The 22,161-nt window shown below is 42.1% G+C and overlaps 2 protein-coding genes across 11 annotated transcripts in view; one reads left to right on the forward strand and one right to left on the reverse strand.

The window, feature by feature from the left end:
* Gprk2 (G protein-coupled receptor kinase 2) overlaps positions 1-22,161 on the forward strand; it is a 79,218-nt gene that overhangs the window by 32,633 nt on the left and 24,424 nt on the right. For 2 of the 5 annotated variants that reach the window (XR_011735526.1, XM_071798137.1), the window contains exon 1: positions 12,963-13,942. The exons of 1 other annotated variant lie outside the window; for it this stretch is intronic. The gene's annotated coding sequence lies outside the window, so the exon portion shown is untranslated. Of the gene's footprint in view, positions 1-3,653; positions 3,764-12,962; positions 13,943-14,225; positions 14,311-22,161 lie in introns of those variants that run through there. 2 more of the 5 variants (XM_071798140.1, XM_071798139.1) reach the window with 2 other exon arrangements.
* LOC139807852 (lysyl oxidase homolog 3) lies at positions 671-12,339 on the reverse strand. 6 transcript variants are annotated; one of them, XR_011730701.1, is made up of 9 exons: positions 7,095-7,737; positions 5,509-5,655; positions 4,889-5,167; positions 4,279-4,524; positions 3,455-3,752; positions 2,800-2,928; positions 2,500-2,623; positions 2,194-2,370; positions 671-1,328 (listed from the first exon to the last, which is right to left on the reverse strand). XR_011730701.1 is itself a non-coding variant. In XM_071769291.1 (8 exons), exons 1-8 carry the CDS (start codon positions 12,322-12,324, stop codon positions 2,248-2,250), a joined length of 1,371 nt encoding a protein of 456 aa, XP_071625392.1. In that variant the 5' UTR covers positions 12,325-12,339; the 3' UTR covers positions 1,656-2,247. The 6 variants fall into 6 exon arrangements, 4 of the variants coding, with proteins under 4 accessions (XP_071625392.1, XP_071625388.1, XP_071625390.1 ...); XR_011730700.1 differs by lacking the exon at positions 671-1,328 and adding an exon at positions 1,340-1,537 and having other exon boundaries at positions 7,095-7,736; XM_071769291.1 differs by lacking the exons at positions 671-1,328; positions 7,095-7,737 and adding an exon at positions 12,300-12,339 and having other exon boundaries at positions 1,656-2,370.

Consider the following 22,161-nt stretch of genomic DNA (forward strand, 5'->3'; position numbering starts at 1 on the left):
AATGTCGTTACGCTCTACGTAACTTTGCAAGTAATTTAAAAAAATGACGTTTGACGTTAATTTTATTGGAGTTGAAACGATGGTTTAATCATTCTCTGACCTGCCATCAGACTGTTTTTTCGTTGCGAAGACCGAGAGAATTGGCGTAAGGGCGAAGCTAACTTAATTTCGCTCATTTTATGACGCCGCGCCTTCGCGGATTTAATTCACCTAAAACACAGGGTGAATGTTACGACGGCTGTTATAATTATTTTATATTCCTCGTGACAGTTTATTTTCTCCCAAAAGAGATTGGTAGAAGTATCTTCAAGGCAGAAATATCTTCCTCGTTCTTCCTGTCAGCTCTGAAATATTAAATATATTTCTTCTTTTTTTCCTTTCTCAAGTGGTTAGCCGCTTTACAGACGCGACGTAGGGGACTCTCGAAGTTATATAAGTTTAAATTAAAGTGAGAAAAGTTGATATTTCATAAAAACTTTTAAATTTTATCTTGACATATTTTGACATAATAAAATATAAAATATCTCTTTTAAAACATTCACTTTCCAATGATCTTGTTATAATACCTTTGTGTATACTTTATTCAGACCGTCCTAGAAAATATCAGATTCGCGGAAGAAACTTTCTAACCATGGGAATTTAAAGAGTCTCCAGGTGGGAACTGAGAAATTACCACGATTTTTTGTTATACGATACTGCTCATAGTTTGCAAGTCTTTTAATTAACGTTCATCTTCGTGAAGCTTTACAATATGATAATAATATCGAGATGATAATATCGAGACACTCTGTATATAAGAATGAGAGAATATATATAGTCGTCCTAGCTGATACACCTGTATGGGAACACCTGCCAGCAGGTAGCAGGTAGCCAATGGTAATATCCAACATAGTATCCGAGCGTGACGAAGCACGCCTCTATCCTAGACCCGGCTTAGAGCGAGCTTGTATCCCCGATACGCCTGCGATAGTCATTTTCCCAGGAGTCATAATTAACGTTGCCGGTGCACGCGAGATTGGGCAATCTCTCGGGAGGGTGCCATCGGAACCCTCGGAAGAACGCGAACGTCCGCTTCGGATTCTTATCGAGCACGGAGGCGTTTCGCTTATTGTTCTGCGAGTCTTCCTTTTTTTCATTTTTCGAGATTCGCGCGGCCACGCGGACGAATCTAGAGCGGTTTCACGGCCGGGGGACGTCTATAAATTCGATCCTAGACTCCGAAACTTGTGATTCCGTACACGGCCAGCATGCTGGCCGAGGAAGTGAGCTGGCCGGTCGGGCAGCTTCGATCTGCACAGCCGGTTGCTTCTCGCTAGGCGCGCACAAGCCTAGACACCAACATATAGCCAAGCCACGTTAGTAATTATCCGGCTAGGGTCGCACCACAGTGCTCTGTAATTATCCGAAAAGTGGCGTGAATGGAGACGATGGGGTTTGGAAACCCGAGAGCAGAGACCGGTTATTCGAGAAGCACGAATGATGTCTTTTTTAAAAGACTGTCATTGTAATTGTAGTCTGTGAGTTTAGGGGGAATAATCTGAAAACATATATACATATATATATATATATATATATATATATATATATGGTGTAATGAAAATATAGAACGGAAAATTCAAAATGTAAGAGACACATCCAAGATTGGAACTATTCTTAAATCTTCTATATAATTCTTCATATATTTTCTAGCGCTTTTCGTCTGAGTAAGATAATTTAATCCGTCATGTAATATAAAACATACAATTAAATTAATAAGATAAAATACATTTTTAGATTCGAATCTGCAATATAAGTAAATATAGGATAGCAGTTTAGAAATAAACGGAAATTAAAGTTGAGCTTGTATCTCAAAATTGTTTTTTTTTTTAATATCAGTTTTTCTTTATAATTTCATTAGAAATAATTATAAGATTATAAATTTACGCGTATAAGAATACGCTGAACACACATCTAAATATGGATCTCTCAACAAGTGTAACAATTTTAAAACGTCTCGATTTTTTTTTCATTCATTCTAACGATTGCCAGTTTTTAATCTCGTGATGTATCTTGCGTTCCGATTGAAGTTCTTTGTTTCTGAACTGTGAAATTCACTCGCGAATTCTACACAATACACATCGCAAGGTCGCAATGTGTCGCCTCTTGTTCGTCATGTCCAGTCAACGCCAACGAGCCCCGACATAAATCTCTCACCCCGTAGATTGTCCCCAGCTAGAAAAATCCCCGCAATCGCGTGTGCGCATCGTGTCAAGGACGTCCCATTATGCAACTGTGGACAGTTGCAAAAGTTTCCGTATAAAGCAGACGGCAGATCGCCGCGTTGTTATCGAACGACATCTCTCCAACTTTGAATTCGGGATTCACCGCGACCTGAAAACAAAAGAGAGCTTCCTTCATCGCGGTATTCTCCACCGCAGGCGGAATACCGCGATACTCGCAAACTCGCCGAGGGAGATCTCTTGTTCGATATTTATGAAAATGGCTTTATTACGACTGTACCTTGAGCGTATAATGTCCTGGCTCGAGCTCGGAAATGTCCACCCACTGGCAGTCGATATTGTGCTTGTAAATGTCACTGCAATTAACGGAAATACCTTGGTCTCCGTAATTGGCGCATTTGTATCTAAAACGGTAACGACATATCATATTATGAACTTCGACTAATAAGCGGATTTAATCGCGATTATAAACGCGAAGGGAATGAGAAGGAGTAACGGTAAAATTACATACGCACGTCGCGTGTCACCCGCGAAAAGAGGGTTCTATACCATCGTTATCGCGTGTTATCAGGATTTTTACCTGGGTTGCACTTCGGGCATACATTGATTGTCCTCGAGGCAGAAGGACGCTTTGTGGCCTTCGGCGACTTTATTGCCGCTCGAATCGATTACATCGAAAGTGGCGAATACTTCCATCGAGTGATAATGCCTGCGAACGGAAAATGGTTGCCTCGGAATTAATGTTCCTTTCCTCTTCCCGCGTCAAAATGTATTTTAATCATCGCGAAAATAATTTCCAAAAATTCCAATTTTCAATTGAATTTGTTTATCGTGAAATAAAATCCCTCGCTTAACGTTTTAGGTTTAGGCAAATCAAAATGTTTTAGTCTTCTGTCAGAATTTTTCATGAATTTAGTTTTTACCAATTTTAATTTGAATTGTATACTTATTTCAGAGTTCTGTTTTATTTTTTATTAGAGATTCTTAATGCTACCAATCGACCATCATAATTCGAATAATTTAACGTAATACAGACTTGAAGCTTCTTTATATATAACTCATCGATTTCAGATATTCGGCTGTTAATCATTAACGGGCAGGTATACTTGTGCACCTGCAAGAATATCCGGTGCACATCGATGTATTAATCAAAACGACGGACGATCGAGCGCGGAGAGCGGATAACGATCCGCTATCCGCGCTCGATCGTCCGTCATTACTGTTGCTCGACTTACATGTGACACATGTGCCATTCCCATAGGTGTTTAGGCACAGACGGACGGAAATCCGCGGTGCCCGCGTTCAAGATTCTCGCGGTGAAGCGCAACAATCGTCTCGTCTCCAGGTGCCAATTTTCGGACTCGCGTTGCATCTTGTAGGCCTGGGAAGCCACGCAATTTTCCTCCATCGCGCATTGCAGCCAATAGAGCTGACGGTCCTCCAAATGTGCTGTGCGCATCAGCTCGATGTGATCGAACACGAGATCGGCCATCTCTCGATGGCACACCACCTCTGCCACGTTCTCCGCTGTCCCTAAAATCACGGTAAGATTACTTCGCGCTGACTCTTGCATGATAAACACTGAAGTTCCGTGCTCGCATTTTGAGATAAACACATGCGTTCTTGTGATATTTCTTATTTTATTGTGTGTATGTTAACATTCTCTATACACTTGATATATATTTCACAAATACTATATGAGATGAAAATTAAGAGACAAGATTTTTACCGTCAGATTTACTGTCAGAAAATGAACTAAATCTTTTCGAAGGAACTTTGTTTAAAATCTACTCGTTTATAAATTTACATTCTTTTCTCTGGCTTCTGTCATAATTAATTTCTTATGCAAATCTGATAACAAAAAAGGGAAAACTTCCGCGAACTTTTCTTATTTCTTTCATATTTATGGAATATTTCTCCAAGTACTTTAATTAATCTTTAGTACCGATGATTATTTATGGAACAATTCGGACTTAAAACTTTTTCTATCAGTTTTGGAATTACTGTTCTTTTTATTTCTTTTTATTATTCTATTTTTTATATGGATATTACTACTAACATTTCATAAATATCTCATCGAAGATGTCAGAAGTACCTGGGCAATCTGCAACCTTGTCATGTAGGCATTCTGCCAGATTCCCCTCGTTCCCATTGCATTGTACCCCGCTGATTGATACCGGGATTGTTTCCCCATTTCCGAAGAAATTAGTCTGTATCGCGTCAGAGGCGTAACCGAGGCCCAATTGACGGCAAACCACAGCGGCCTCGAGAATGGACCAGCTGTCGCCGCAAATGACACCCCAATCTGAAATCGAGTGTCCGCGCGAATTTCGCGTGTGTATAATAGCAAGTTCAAATCTATCAGAGCTCGTTGATGTTTGCAGTCATTTCAATAACAAGAGCTTAGATTTATAAATCTATTTTTTTTTACTTTGGCGATTTAATAGTGCGATAACGCTGTAATTTATAAAGAAAACATGTCTGTGATTCGTATTTACATATATTAATTGTCATTATTTTCTTAATTGATAATATCTATGACGTTTTTAGTGAATCTTTGGATAGAATTAAAATGTATGCTTAAAAATACAATTAATTAATCGACTAATTATATAATTAGTCTAATTTTTTAATAGTTCTTTATAAATTCGGGGTAAATGTTTCGCTACCTGCACTGCCCAATTTAATTTCCACTCGGCCCTCGGAATGTACTCGTCCTCCGGATAATCGTAAAGCCGTGCCTTGCAGATACGTGTCCTTTATTCTGGCCTTCGGTGACTTCTCTTGCGGCACTGGTGGTGACGATGTTCTCGTTTCCTTGTCGCGCGAGCAAATGACGCCGGCAGCTTCGTTGCTGCCGCAGTCGGAGATGCCCCAACCGTCGAAACGGCATTTCGCGAGTTCGACCTCGGATCCATCGCAATAAACGTTATCCATCCAGTATCTTCCTTTGAGGCATTTTTCAATGTAAATAGTCGCACGCTTGTATTTCATATTTTAATTAATCGCGTTATTTAACCGTTAAAATAATATTGCACATGCTTGAACAAACAGCAGAGTGAAGTAAAATAAAGTGTAAAATGAAACTGGAAATATAATATCTATGATGTTATTACTACGGATTTTCAGAGATAAAAGTTGACGCGCTAAAAATATAACGCGTGTCCGTCAATAAATTGGAATAAACGAATGGCTCGTTACGGACGATCTTGCTCGTCTCGGCAATGTACACGCGACTCGACCGTGAAAGACAGCGATTTAAGATGAAAAGACAATAAATATCTCTCACTTCTGGCCTGACCGAAGTGGCCATAAGTCGTTGCTTTAATTGCACCGTTAAAGCCTAATTGCTTGCAAACCACATTGGCCTCGAAGTCGTCCCATTCGTCGTCGCATATACTGCCCCACTTCCCGTCGTGAAGTATTTCCACGTTTCCTGTGCATATAGCAATAAAATATTGTGCTTACGTGTTTTTTTTTTATTGCAAGAACCTGGCGCAATAAAGAGGAAGTAATCGATTTGCAAACTCTCGGTTTACCATAGAAAGCATTGTCGCAATGACATTCTGACAATGATCATAGGAAACATTTAATATAAAGACGAATATATTAAAATATTTAGTATTATTAAAATTGATCTCTTAAATAATTTAAAAAAATTTGTATTATTATTTACATTTTATTTAAACACAGGATTTATATAAATCTTAAATTTGATGTTTAATATTTAATTAATGTAATAATCGATTTTAATTATTAAGAATATTTTACAACAGTAATAATTGGAGAAAGATGCTTGAATTTCCTATTAACGATTTTGAAAATTGATACTTTTCTTGTTATATCAGTTGATTTGACGTTTTAACTGAAAGCTCTTAAAGTTTTAAGTGTCAAGCTTTTAGCTACAATTTTAATCGCTGGCTGTTTAATATCGTTTGGTTCAATAAAACGCGGAAGCAAAATCGCGCGGGGAGAAACGCGGCGAGTGCGGCCTTCTGTCTTAACAATACACGACACGAGGAGCGTCCGGCAAAGCCGGCCGGCCGGGGATCGCGACCCTATTTTACGGTCTGATTTTACGGTGACCACGTTATCCGGCGATTCCCGGTATTGCGCGTACGTCCGTGACGTATGGCGCTCTGACACATGGTCGTTGGCATAAATCTTCCTCGAGTTGACCTCTTTTTAATCGTCATCGCGAGAGAGCGACTTGAACGGACGCGTGATAAAACTCGCCCGCGCGCGCGCGCGCGCGAGCCTCGCTCTTTATCTCCGCGAAACGGAGCGAGAAAAGAGGGGAAAAGAGAGAAAGAGATTTATAACCCGTTTATATTACAGCCGCGCGCTTTATCGCGGGGAAAATATCAACCCCGAACGAGTTGCGCGTCGCGCTTTCATCCCGGCCGGATTTACGCGTCTCGTTACGACGCGCGGTCTCTCGTCGGTGCGCAATTCGATGTGCAATCGATACACTACTCGCCGCGCTCGGTGTGTCGTAGTAAGAAAATCGAGAGGATGCTCCCGTAATAATAATTGATTGGTGCACCAATTGATCCGACTGAACGACAAAGTTCCTTTGTTCCGCGTACGTCACGGCGCTCTCCGTGCCGCTTCCTCGATTCGCGTAATTCTATATGCGGGATGTATCATCCCCTCGAATAAAACGAGATAAAACTCGAACGAGAGAACTCGTTCGTCCCGTGTTATTATTACTGTTATCGTCGCGCATTTATCGTTTGTTATTCACGTTAAGTCGAGTCCCGGCGATTTTAAGATAATCCCTTTCTCAACGATGTTTTTCGAGACTGTCGTTCGCTCGATTGCCGACAATTATTTTAAGAATTAAATCTCGCGTAAAATGAGTTCTTCCAGCACCTTCGTGTTCGCCGCTTTCGCCTCCTATCAGCTTTAACGCTCCCTCTTGCTTCTTCAACTTTCGGAAGTCCTTTCTTAGCCTCCTGACTACGCGCGTCTTCTTGCCGCGGCCGCTGATCCAGGTAGCGTTGTTGCTCGTGCAAAATTCAAACGCGGATAACAGCACTATCAAGCTAAACGCGATTCCCACACGTTGCAATTGCAATCTCATTTTTCTTGTGTTTTGAAAGCTTCAACGTTATAAATCGTTAAAGTCTAATCATAATTTGCATATTTGACGTATCGTTGCATCGTTCGATACTGCACGCGATATTTTAAATTTTAAAACAATAGGAGTTTCAACGAACACTCACGACTCAACACTTTCCACGGATTATTCTTTCGCTAAGGAAGAATACGGAAAAGAGTATAATTGTACCAAAATCATGCACGCACATTTCGCGTACGATTCCGCGGGCTACTGAACGCGCAACACGTACGCGCAATGCGTTCGCTCCTTCGTCTCGTAACGCACGCTTCTAACGTGACGCCGGCTTATAAGATCATCGGTCCAGATGGCGGATCGTTTCTTTTCTCGCGTCGCCAATCTCTTCCTGAATCGTTAGCCGTAGCCCCGATGACCCGTTTAAGTCAACTGTCGGCGCGTTTAGAATAGCTATGACTATCATAGTCCCCGATGGGAGACTTTGAGAGATGTTTCTATTTTTGATTTGCGCGGTTCTCGTCTTACGATTTTTCTGTCGTTTTATAAGATATCAAACGTGCTCCAAAATTCGTAACGCAGCTTTACTTTTAATTTAGAATTATATTATCATATATTTTGCGAATTGTGTAAATAAGATATAACAATGAATATGTCAAATACAGTTTTAAAGAGAAATCTTTTTTATATGAACGATAAAAAGATAATTTCAGTTACAGCAATTCGAAATTATATAATAATAGCGATGTAATAAAAAGAACGATGTTCTAAACAATTACTGAAAAGATCTTTGAAGATATTGTAACAACTCGAGTAAAACTTGGAGGAGAGATCTAAACTCAAACGTCAGAGCAGAATTAGTTTTCTTTGCACTATGAGTCAAATTTTATTTTAGTAGGCAAGGATCAGAGTTGCTTATTATTGTTTCTAGGATTCGCCAGTTCACTCTGCGTTTTGGGCGGAAGCTGCGTTCTACTTCCGAAAAATTCACGCCCAGATTGGCCGGTCTGGTATCGACCAATTCCTAATTTCGCGAATGAACGCGATTCACCGGGATGATTAATACTGGCGTGCGCGCGATTCGAATCGGCCGTTTATAACGTTTCAGGTCTCGTAACGTTGCGGAAACGCGCGGCATATTGTTTCGTCGTGCACGTAGATGAGAATCAACTAGTTTAACTCTCAATTACTACGGTTAAATTCGGGTAATCGTGATAAGGTCACATTGCGACCCCAATAACAAATTACGTTAAATGGCACTTGGAAAAGCAATTTTGGCTTTCATTATTTACCTCTCTCTTCACAGAGAGAATATCATACCTTTATATGCGAAAGTCTGATAACATAAAGAAAAGGATATAAATAAAATAATAAGCTCTAACCATGCGGATAAATTCGGTAATCATAATGAGGTCACATTGCGACCCCAATAATAAATCACGTATACGTTAATGACACCTGGAAAAGCAATTTTGGATTTTATTCCTCTCTTCACGGAGAGAATATAGTATATCTTTATGCGAAAGTCTGATGACATAAAGAAAAGGATAAATAAAATAATAAGCTCTAACCACTCGAGCGCTTACTCCCATAATCTTTGCGAAATATCTTGAAGCAGGTTTGACCTCGTTATGGTACTCGAAAGCGGTACGTCTATATTGCGACGGCTTTTCAAGATAGGATATTTCATATACCGCAATTTATCATCGCCCCACGTTGGAGAGGATTAAAATCTAATAGACAGAGAATAAAAATAGAAAGATAAGATGGATGCAATAATTTAAAAGATAGCAGAGCTGATCTCGTGGATCTGACAATTTCAACCTTTTTCGAAGTTATCTAATAAATACGTTATAAGTATCGCAAAATTCAACAGTCAAAAGCCATTATTTTCTACATTAATTATCGAATTCAATTTACGTGTTAATATTATTTATTTTCTTTAATTTTCATTATTAAGGATTTTTTCGTTCAGTATCGGTCTGTCCATATCCAATTTGTGTGTCTAATTTTACTGGTCAGAAACTGGTTTCGAACATCCTTATCGCGCGCAGATGCGTCACGTTCTATCTCGTGTTTTTTCATTATCAATGGATCGACCCGATAATATACGCGTGCCGAGAAAATGAATAAGTGCACCCGTATGGTTTTCTCTTCCGCTCTGACGTATTGGACGTGAATTTGAGTGTCATCTATCGTCGTCAAGAGTGGAAGGTAGATAGCTCGATCTGAAAAAAGTAGTTTAGAAAGCCTCCCGTGAGACACGGTTCTCGTCATTCAATACGTATCACTCGTAATTATTGCGCAACTACCATCAGAGATCGCAGGCTTTATACTACATCAAGTGGAACGCCGGCGGGAAAAAACGAAGAGTATGCTATTGCATTAGTAATTAACAATAAGTCGTTTTTATACACGGAGAGAATTTTTCGTTATATTTTATCGTTAAAGTCATTAAAAACTTGGGACAACTTGGCAACCAAAGAATTTTTGAAATATACAAAAGACATTTTATACAAACAACGTAATAAAAATTACCAAACAGATTGGTAATTTTTGAAAAATTATTAAAATTTTACTATATATATTTCAGTAAAATTAATCAAGCATATTTTATATTTTATTGTAATTAATATTTTTTATTATGGTAGATATTAATTAGAATAGCTCGCATAAAATATTCTTCGTAATATATGTTATCCCACAACTACCATGATTTTCAGGATAAATTCTAAGAGAAAATTCTCTCTGTGTAGCATTAAACGTATCGTAAATAATTTTTGACAAAATTTGTCATGAATTCTGAATAACAGAATTTATAACAAATATTAATAGCAATTCTATTTTATTAAATATTTATTAAACATTATATTAATTTATTAAGTATTATAATAATGTTAATAATTCTATATGGAATAAATAGAACAAAGAGAGCGTCACGTTTTGACTATAGATAATTTTAATATGTGATTATTATTTATTTAATCTTTTATTTTATCATGTTATCATGTTATATCTTACGCATGACATGTTATCGTCTCATCATATGTTATATTTTAAATTATTTACGGGTGGAAAATATCAAATAAAAAATTTCATTGTCTATATGTGCCGGACACAATAATTTGAGCGCGACTTGAAAACACGTGTCAATTTTTCCTCCGTCTCCGTTCTCCGATTGATCGCGACTTCATCATCGACTCGGCGATACCGCTATAAAAAAGAATTCATATAATTCATGTAACGGACCGCGCTTTTGATACGCTTCATTCCATGGCGTAATCGCGTGAACGAACGCGTGGTGAAGCAATTATCGTGTGCTATTAGCGAAAACGGCCCACGGCTAAATTCTTGACATACTAGACATACTTAGACCATGAGGAGCCTCTAACGTCGGTCGGGGTGATGAAGGGGCGAAGGGTGTTTTCTGGCCCGTAAACGATTTCTTGTGAACGCGACTGAAAAAAAAGACATTTCTCTCTCTTTCTCATGCAGCGCAGATGATTGCTTTCGTTACTGGGATACGGTTCGCTCGCATATATTTCTTTATTTTCTACTCAAGATTTTCAACGAGCGACACTTAACCCGCATAACATGAATATAAAATTAATAAGATATAAAAAAGAGTAATAATACGAATTATTTTTAATTGTGATATAACGAAATCATGCACATTGTTTGGCAGCACTCATTTTTTTACTGAATGTTTTTTTATCTTTGCGTATAGGATATTCGGAGTTATACGTGTGTACGTGTGTAAAATATATGGTATCAAACAAAGAGGAGAGTCCACGCGTAAAAATCGATACGGTATAAAACAAATATTTGATTGATGAAGTTCGTGTCTCAAGTATACTAATACTGCATAATCTTCTCGTACAATCTTCATTGTATAATCTTTTCGTCCTTCTTCCTTGCTGGTAAACGCTAGAGTTTAATTGCGACTTATCGTTCGACGAATCAAAGACGGTCGAAAAAGTGTCACGTCGATGAATAAGTAAGAGTTTACTATCGGCGCTCCCCGGCTGAATTATTAATGTCCAATCGATACCGGCACGAGGCCTATTCGGCTACTGCTGTTGACGGTGCGCGCGCGCGCGTGTGTGTGTGTGTGTGTGAGCGTGAGTAACGGGTTGTTACAAAGACTTGAATATGGAGAAGCGAAAGTGGAGCGCTTTTTTGTCGCGCCCACGACGACAAGGGACATCATAAATCACGATCGTGTGTGTGCAACGGCACAGGGATGCTGCAGGTGCTGCAGATGCACCGATTGGCGTTCGCCGTCTGATCGCAAGTGCACGTCTCACCCGATTAAGCACGCAGCATCGTTGAGCGGCTCGTCGATCGTCCGATTTGTCCGCTCGATGAGTGCGCTTAATTTAATAATCGCGCTTTCGGTTATAACGATCGACGAAAGTATCCCGCTTTAAGAAAGATTAAGGATTAACAAAGATAGCATACCGATCGAGAAAGAAGGGAACAGATTTGGAAAGCAATTCGAGAAATCTGCGACTGTAACTTAATTTATGGAAATTTCCATAATTTATGGAAATAGCTTTTATCCCGTCATTAAAATTCATGCAGGAGGGAAGCTCTCACGCGGAGGAGAAAAAAGTTTATTCAAATTTTGTGATATCCGCTTGAAATTTTAAACCGTTTAATCGTTATTATATTGCGAAAATGATCCACGTAAATCGTCGCGAAAGCGAATTTTAAACTGAAGCTGAACGCGCCAGTTGAAGAGTTGTTTGGAAATTGTATTTTGAAATAGTTACACCCGGGCTGAGCACGAAACTTTGGAGTAATTTATTTCGTTCCATGAATCTCCCTTTATATTACGTTTACACGGACCGTAGATGTATGTAATACACAGTGTTTAGTATCTGTCGAGGGTCTTCGAGGGGCAAGTATATCATTTTTATAACGTATCATTTTTATTTGCTGTCGAGCATTTACGTGCGAAAAACGAGTCTAGACTTTGGTGCAATATTTATTATACCTACCGGAATCACCCGTAATCGCTTGCATAGCGGAATATACGGGCTATATCCTCCAGAAAAATTCCCTCGTATCGCCGCCCTGAAATTCACCGAGAGACTCCAAGAAAGATCTTGATTTCTTCCGGACATTCCAGGCGCTCTGTTTATCTCGCACACATTCCCCGTTCCGCATTTCTTGCATATCGCTTGAGCGTGTCTGCTGGCCTGCTATTAGAACAGCCTGCCAGTTTTATCTTTCCGACAAATATAACGATAATTGATATATTTCGGAAATTATTATTAGTTTATTATACATCTCACACGAATAAGTTTTAGATAATGCAATTATTTAACTTAAAATAATATAATTATTTAACAATATTTACTTTCGGCATTAATGGCATTATATTGCTACGAAAGAAACTATAATAAAATTTCCATTAATATCTTTATTTAACGACGATTATTACTATATGACGATAAGTACAAAATTTCGTTGAAAAGCTTATTGCTACGAAAGAAACTGTAATAAAATTACCATGAATATCGTTATTTAACCAATGATTATTAGTATAATTACTATGATGATAAATATAAAATTCCATAGAAAAGTTTATTTAAATTCTGTATGAGAAATTCGATTAGAAAACAATTATACTTCACGCAGGATTATATAAACCGCATTGTGTTTCTTCCGTGTTACCTTTTCCCCGCGCGTTTAAAATCCGCGCGCCGGCCGGCGGCGAGCAATGGCGGCCGCATATCGGCGGCGGTCGATACGAGGACGAGTCTAGGGACTCTACCACGCCCAATCGCAACCGTCTGCGCGCCGCGCGTGTGCGCAGTGCGCCCAGCGCCGAGTGCGCGCCGTCTCGCTCCCTCGTCCGCGCTCCGCGCGCGCCGCGCGTAGGCAGACGCGCCGTGTCCTTCTCCGCATCGCTACGCAAAGGAGAGCGCGCCGGCTCCCGCTCCCCCCACCACTTAACCTCTCATCCGTCGCGGGTGCCTCGCGCCTCGCGCCTCGCCGCCGGAGGCCGGAGCGGCAAGCGGCACGCCAGTCAGTCGGTTTTTGTCCATCGTGCGGTGCGGTGCGCGGTGACTTGACGCCGCGAGGGAGCGACTGAACGGTAGATTTTACGCAATTTTACGCGATCGGGCACGCACAGTGAAACGGAAATCCGTTTGTCAAGCGAACGTTTGTACGTTCGTTCGGTGGTCTCGTGCCGCGACCCGTGTCGGGCGCGCATTCCCGATTCGGAAGGAAGGAAGGAAGACACAAGTCGCGTTTCTCGCTTCATCTCTTTCTCACCGCGGGAACGGGGGGAGGGGGGAGGAAGAAGCGCGCCTCGTGGGCCCGTGCGGCGGATCGTGGCCGCGAGAGACCGGAGGCGCGCGGTCGGCCATTGTGCTCTCTCTCGTCGTGTCGCCGATACGACCGCGCGTTATCTGTCACCCTCTGACTCCCCGGAGTGCCCAGTGTCGGCTTATAACGGGTGAACCTGCGAGAGGAACGTGTTACGCGCGCCGCAGCTCGCCGCCGGCTATCCACTGTCGGAGCTACGTCGCCGCCGACTGAGTCGTCGTCGTTATCGTCATCCTCATCGTTATCATCGGCATCATCGTCGTCGTCTATCGGCGCCTTCGTCCGCGGTCAGCCAGCGCTAGAGGTAAGTCAGAGGCAGACAAAGACGAAAACGTCGCGTCGGCTCGTTTTCACGCTCCGCTCCGTCGCGTCGTCGGCGTTTCGCGCGGAGCGGAGCGGAGCGAGACGCGAGAGAGACTCCGTCGGTAACGACGTCCCTCCCCTTCTTTTTTCCTCCTCCTTCGACATCCTCGTCTCTTTCTTCTCTCGCGCGGATGACACGCTCCCGTTCTGGCTTGTCGCCGGCTCGCGTCTTTGCTCCCCCTGCTTAACTCCGAATCGCGGAGACGCCAGGTGCCTCTTCGGTAGTTCGTATACGTCCCTCGCGGGAGCCAGCGTGACAGATCCCGTGCCGGCGGCGGCGTCTGCAAGAGAACGAGGCGTCTGCAAGAGGTGAGGAGCGAGGGGGAGGGGGCGGGCGAAAAGGGAACGAGCGCCTGACGTTTCGATCTCGGCGAGCGCGCTCCCGCGTTTCCCGCGACGCCACGCATTCACGCACGCACGCACCGGAGCGCGGAGGCACGACCCCCCCAAGTTCACGGCTGTCGCGGACAGGTGCCATGCCCGTCTCGGAGCAGCGAGAAACGCGGAGTTTCTTGTCGCGTGTTTTGATCCTTCGCGAACGCTCGAGCTTCGCTCTTTTATCCCAAATAAATAATATACGTGTTATTAACTTCAGCTTTTACATCGCCAAGAAATGGACTTAGTTTATAATTTTCCTTCACGCACTCGTATCCATTCATTCATCCCGATTGTTGTCTCCCAAAGTCGCGTATAAGCTCGTTGTATTATTAGGGTAAACTCGGGTATGATGGCCATACAGAAAAGATGGCCCATGGCTGTAATTTCTCCAATAATGGCTAAACAGTGCATTTTTGTAGTCATTCTCAAAGATAATCAATATTTACAGTAGTTTATGTGCGTACACTATTCGAAATAACAATATTGTGAATATTATATCATATTTTTACTTTCGACTGCCTGCAAAGTTTTTCATGTGTCTGCTAAAAGCTGCTATAACATTAAATAAATTATAGTTAAGCTGCCGTAATCAACGTTACACACATAATTAAGCTATGTAAATTGTAATTTGACCTATAATTTGTATTTCTATTTTTCACTATTTATTTAAAAATACTATGGTTATCTTTTCTGCTATGGCCATCTTTTCCTTAAAAGTCAGATAAGATGGCCAATGCATACGTTGTAATACTTTGATAATATAAAATTTATGTTAAGTGTTTTCTTCTTAATTTCGATAGTTTTACGTACTTTAAGCTTCAGTGAAGGAATATACCAAACACTGTTAAAATATAACAAAAATAAATGTATGTTTATTGCATTTTAAAAAACTGTGGCCATCTTATCCGAGTTTACCCTATCCAAATACGCGAAAACATCTCGTTCACGTCTACATTGATACTCGGTAACAGCTCACGTAGCAAATTTGTCTGTTATGATTTCTGTCGTAGCGATTCGACGCTTAAACGCGAAAGACACTCATTGAACTTACTATCTCGATAATCGTTTCCGCGGAACCTATCCTACGCGTAAAGTGTCCCGGAACACTTGGCTGTTATTCTTTTAATCTTCGACTTCTCTTTGACCAATTTAAAGTTCTTTTCCCCGGCGAAGACACAGCGGGAAGTAATTATTTTTCTTCTCAAACTCTCTGTTTAACTTACATGTAAACAAGCTAAATTTTAAGTTTGCCTGAAGTTAATTGAAAAGCCCTTCTTCTGTTTATTTTCTCATCTTGAGCTTTAGAAGTCCCCTAATCGTTAATTAATCCAATAGTTAATTACCCCAGATCCCTCGATACTGTAGCCGGGAAAACGTTGATTCCGGTGAATCGGCTGGGGAAACCTCAGGCGGCAGGAACACGTGCTCGATAAACACTTATCCCGCTCGGGGCTTGAACTTTTCGGTTTCAGAGGGGTTTAAAGGTGCGCGCTCTCGCGCGTTTCTTCTTCTATTTGCCGCCGACGAGGGCAAATAGGAGGACGGTATTAAACCATCGTTGTCGTCGTTAGACGCGATTGCCCGAGTGTTTGCTCCGCAAAGAGAGAATCCGGTCGGGCCTTTAGACCGCGCGCGAGAGAGTCGGATATTTCGTCGGTTGATAGCTTTATTATCGGTAGACACGCGATTAATAATTCGTCGTCTCTCCACCGCGTCCACCGTTTATCTGTTCGACCACTACCGCCGAGCGCAAATTCGCGTATTAATTCGCATTGAGACGCAACAGTCAACACGGAGGCGTGTTAGATATTCAATGCGCTCGGGTTTTCGAATATTTATCGAGTTTACGCAAGGTAGGATACACTGTTGAAGTTGCAGCGTCAAATTATACTCAATTTGAGTAATTTTTAACCATTTTTTTAGGTCACTGCGCCCACTCAGTATGTCACTAATTTAACTGAAACAATGTTAATTTAACTAAGCCAATGGAATTAAAATAATATTGTTTTGTGTTAAAATAATAAATTTCGACACACATGCTAGTTAAAAATGGCAAAACGTTATTTAACTCCAGGTTTAAATTTTATCTTTTAATACTTAACAGTGCATATCTATGACTTGCAATATAAATTTACATCAAATGTAAATTAAAATATATTTGAAGTAGCAGTAAAAGACCAAGTAATTATCGGTAAATTTTTTTTTCTAAATCTTATATATAGTATCGAAAAAGATACGTGAATCGGGAACATCTCTATGGAAATTTTCGCATTTCCTTTCTTCGGTTCCCGAGAGCATTGTTATCTCGCGCGGAAGACGAACATCCAATTTAAATAGGAACCCCAAAGGTTTTCCCCGGGGAAACGTTTTGGATTTCCTCGCTTTCGCCGCATATATAGCTAAACGTTAAACATAACCACGGGCAATGGCATTCTTCGTCAATTCGACACGCAACAAACGTGACGCTGTCAACGCGCGGGAGCAAGGCGAGGGCGGGAAGACTTGGCAATAAATTAGCGCGAAAATTCGGCTTTTGTCCGGCGAGAGGGAACGGCAAACAGAAAGAGAGAGAGAGAGAAAGCGAGCGTCAGGGTCGTCGAACGAAGCTTCCCGGGCGACGAAGGTATATACTTGTATGCGCTATATATGTGCCTCGTTGACGCGACCAGCGCATGACATGCCGGTAGCACACAGTGAGACTTGCAATATTCATTTACATCCCAAAGTCTGCCCGTCGTCGCCGCCGCGAGTCCGTACTCCGTAGTACGGAAAAGCGTACTACGTCCTTCCGCGCGCACGTGCCTGGGGGCCGGCCGGGGTGGTAGTCGGGGGTCGAAGTGCTTACTCTCCATGGCACTGCAAACGTTAACACGTCGTCGGAACGCGATGAATAAATATGAAGTAAATCCTGCCTCTCGAGCCCACTTCAGACACGGCGTGTAACTCCTCGTCGACGTAACTACCGGCTCTCCTTGTGCAACGCGCGAGGTAGGAGAGAAATTTATTTGCCGAATCGAGATTAGACCTGCGCAACCGTTTGACTTTCCTCCGCAAACGGAAAATGCCGGACAGGCCACCGGTAAAGCCGTTTAATAACCATAATTTGCATTATTTGCGACTTTAATTATGTCATGTATTTTATACGCCTGATTGCTTCTCGTAACAGAGTTTTCGCCTTGTTAATTAACGCTCATTAAATATAAAATAACTAGATTTTACGTATACGCGGTCTTTTATTCCTCAATGAGAGAAAGATTCCGTACCGTTATTCTGCTCAATGGGGCCTGCGTGACGACGCGGATATGTTACGTATGTATAAGGTATCGCACGTACCGCAAAACCCGTTGAACCGCAATCGCGTCGGACGCCCTAGACGAACCACAGACGAGGAAACATTCTTTCGACTTGTCACGTACGTCGCAAATTGCCGTCGGGTAGGTATCCTTTACCTACCGCTAAAACCATCGTGAGTGTCGTGACACGCGTAATATACCGTCCGGTGAAGTCACCCTATAATGAGGTCCGCGCGTCGAACGGCGCGGGCGGATTGCAAATTACGGGCTGGAATATGAGATTGAGGCACGGAATTCGAAACTTCCGCGTGACATGACGCGGCCGATCGAAATTGAACGCAGCCGCGGAATATCGCAGTGCGAAATCCGATACTCCTTTCTAGGTATCGCTAACTAACTAATATCGAAAGGTAGAATATCAATGTCAAAGGTATCCGTTACCGTATTCTAAATACCGTGTCTCGATATCGACGGAGCATCCCTATAACTCTCTATCCCCCATTCCACGTGACTCACGTGGAATAAAACGAACGGATTTGGAACTTTCACCGACGCAAATTTTTAGCGTGATTAAAAACAATCACGAGGCACAATAATAAAGCATGGTTTCATCATTTACATTCTGATTTTCGAGCTCCGATTAATTTCGTGTCGCATAATGCACTTTTGGCGATATTTTCTGGACACGCAAATTGAACGTGGACGTGCCACGGGAAACGAAAGGATTGCTATTTTAATTATGCTCCTCTCGCGTATAACGAGAGCGAAACACAATGCGCTGCGCGCTCGGTCGACCGTTGTCGCTCGCATCGGAGCGTGCAACTTTCGTCTAGCTTAAACTAATTTCGCAACGCTCGTTATACGTCGAGCATTTGTCAGCCGAAAATAAAGCAAGCTCTGCATCCTGCGTAATAGTGGCGCATCCAAGGCTGTTTTATTATTATATTCGGACACTCTTTCTTCTAACAATGCACGCGAAATCGCGACTAACGCGACTAACGTAAATGTTCATTCACGTCGTTTCATTTTCACCTAAAAAATCTCGCGATTTTACATCTTTTTTTTTTCTTAATTATAGTTATCGCGAACTAATGCACATTATATTATTAAATTAACGTAGATATGTATAAAGAATTGAAGAAATAAAATGTAAGTTATTTTTAATGAAACCGGAGCACTTATTGTGCTCGAAAGTTTGACCACTCTTTCGTGTATGAATATGATTAATGCGAGATGTTGCAACGGCGGCTTAAAGCGCTGGCAATTTCCCTTTTTCTCTCCCGCACGTGTGTACGACTGTAGTCTCTCTCTCTCTCTCTCGGATAAATTTTCAAGAACCCGAGCCGACAATCTATCTTGCTGAAAGCCGCGCTAAAAATTCCGGAAAAACTCATCTCCCGTGCTGCGTTGCAAATTATCCCGGGCCGCGTTTGAGACGAAAGTGAGCCAAGGTGATCCATAATCCGGGACGTGGATAAAAGGGTGGACGGATATTGAAATATCGCGTGGGTTAAGGGCCGATTGTAAAAAGGCACTCGCGCTCCAATTTGGAGCTCGCCCGATCGTAAACGTTTATTATTATCGTCTTTCTGCGGAGAGAACGCACGGCGTTCCTTCCTGTCGGCCAATAGCCATTTGCGCTGATACGACGGAATTGGCTTTTCCATCCCCTTCGGGCTCGCTCTTTCTCTCCCTCTTTCTCGCGCACATACACACGTACATCGTGCATCCGTATACGTACACGATATCATACACACATACAGATGCGCATACGTGCACATGGTGTCTCGGGTCAACTAATATATATATACACTTACTTCTTTGACTTCACGTGGTCAATTTCGAGGGAATCTTTTTTGATTGAAGATTTGACGAGACGTCGTTTTATTGCTTCTTAAAATTTTTCAATACCTCAAGGATCAAACGTTAAAGTGAGTTTGACTTTGAATTGTCCGAAAAGCTACAATTTAGCTTTTAAGAGACTTTTCGCTCTCAGTCGTTCGTAATTTAAAATTAAGCTTCCTTCTCGACGTCCACGTGAAGGGAAATTCAATTCGAAATCGGCCGAAAAACCCGCCGGTCGTCAAAAAAGAGAGCACGATCGATCTGAGACACCATATACGCGTGGACGCGCCCGCGTTACAACGCGCCTATGATACCGTCCAGTCACGTATAAACTGCATTTACCGATTGACACAATGCGAACGCCTTTAATGCATATCAACGTCAGCGGCGATGTATTGTTCCGTCGCGTCGTTATTGGCAATTTCTATTTCACCGTACAACGCATATATCGCGGCCGGCGATCGGCGAAGGGGAATCGTGCACGCGAGCGTGGCGGCGGATTCGCCTCGTTCTCGGTTTCAGCTCTCGAGGATTTCAAAGGCGGGCGACTCGTCTCTCCCTTTTTTACCCTCTTCACCTTCCTGTTTCCCCCCCCTCCCCCACGTTGAATCGCGTTCGCGGTCATCGTGGCATTTAAATTGATTCATGCCGATGTACGAGACGGTTCGACGCGTGTTTTGCGCCGAACTGTCCCGTCATACGCGCGATCGCGAACTTGGTTCTCTCCTCCACTTGACGTCGCGGTAAATTGTACGCAATTTTTGCGCAATGGTAGAAAAAATGCTGCTAAATCTAACGATGACGGAGTTTGTAAAAGGAGATGGAATTATATTAGTCGTGCGAAATATAGAATACGCTAGGCGTTCTTCAGGCGGAGGAGCAAATATTAGCGGTGAAATGGAATTAATGTTTGAAAAGGCAATTAAACGAAATTGAACGTGCTGTGAATTGAACGGCCCCGAGAGGGAATGCGATAGCAATTAATAGCGGGGATACTCTGTTAGCGTGCTCGGGAATCCAGACGCGCTCGACACACGTTGCGCGCCGTTGCTTCGTTCGTGTCGTCAATTTACAGTCGCGTATCTCTCGCACAATGGTATGAAAACCGCGTCGCATTCCAGAGCGCGCCGGGACGGTGCATCGCAAATGGTTAACACTCCTCGCCACATTCAGAAACACCTCTTTTCGCCCCAACCATATTTCCTCGAGAAAAAATTCTATGCGGGACGTACTTTCGAGAGAAAGCGCGACGCGCTACAAGCGCATCTCACATGCCGTCTATTTCTGTGATATAACGATGTGATTTATAATAATATACGTGAAAATCTGTTTTAAAGAATACAAATATAAATAATTAAACATTTAAAATAGCGTATTTATATAATAAAAATAACGGTAAATAATAGCATACATTTTATATAAATAGGAATGTAGCTAAAGTAACGTATACCACGCAAATATGCTCATATTCAACGTGATGTATCATATATTGCGAATAACAATTTGCAATTATTTGTGGTTTACGTTAAAGTGAGAATATAATTTGAAAGATCGCTCTTTACGGTCAGTCATTACCGTTAAAAGCTTCAATTTCGACGCGCCGCGTTTCTCCAGCGTTCGTCTATATAGCTTCGAGCGATCCGTTACGCAGAATTAATCGAGTCGGCTTCCGACGAGACGGGCGCGATATCGGGAAAATTAAAAGAAAAGAGCGTCTCGCCGGCCAGAGTCCGCTCCGCGCGCTCGGGAGAGGATAATTGGAAAAGGGCGCCGCGAGTTCAATTTGCGGCGGGCAGGGAATCCATCTAATTCCACCGGTTTTCTAATCCCTCTTCCCTCCCGCGCGTTTCCGCGGTTACTCGGAATTTATATTTCCGCGGTTGTACGCAGGCGAGTCGCATTATTAATTAAAAGCTTCGACCGGATATGAATACGTGGAAATAACGCGCATTCCGCGGCTCTTATTAGATTACCGTCGGCTGTCGCCGTCAACGCGGCACGTTAGTGTTGCGTCGTTATCTTTATCTCTCCATTCCTCTTATCCTCCGTCTCCTTCTCCTCTTCGATGCACCTGTCCGATGCATCGGCCATTCATGCATACGCACATGTGTGCCAGCGACGACGAACGAGCTCACACGATATCCGATTTTTAGACTTTGAGAAAATATTTATGAAAAAAATATGGGGATTCGTATGCTGTTATATGACATATCCCGTTGGTGCGTTTGCTTTAAAATGCTAATGAGAGAGCTATCAGTGTGATGGGATATATATGTAAAATCAGCTAACGTGTCGCTTTTTGTCGTTGTCTTATTAATGTCTTTCGTAAAGTAATATTTTGGAAGCAAACCATGTATGAGAAGAATTTATTATTTCCAAAATAACAGTAATCATAATGGATAATTAATACTGCATTAATTTGTATCAATTTAAATTTGGTGAATGCTAAGGAATGTCGATGGGTGATCATATAATAAATAGAGAAACCTTCTTAGGCGGATCCAGATTAAGCTAACAAGGACGCACGATCACGAACGAACATGAATATTTTCCTTAATGACAATGAAAACTGACAATGGAACGTATTCAGTTATGCAGTAGCTTGTTCGTTTGCATTCTCCGCTCAATCTGGATCCGGCTTCTC

This window comes from Temnothorax longispinosus, chromosome 2 (assembly GCF_030848805.1).
Source record: "Temnothorax longispinosus isolate EJ_2023e chromosome 2, Tlon_JGU_v1, whole genome shotgun sequence".
NCBI lineage: Eukaryota > Metazoa > Arthropoda > Insecta > Hymenoptera > Formicidae > Temnothorax > Temnothorax longispinosus.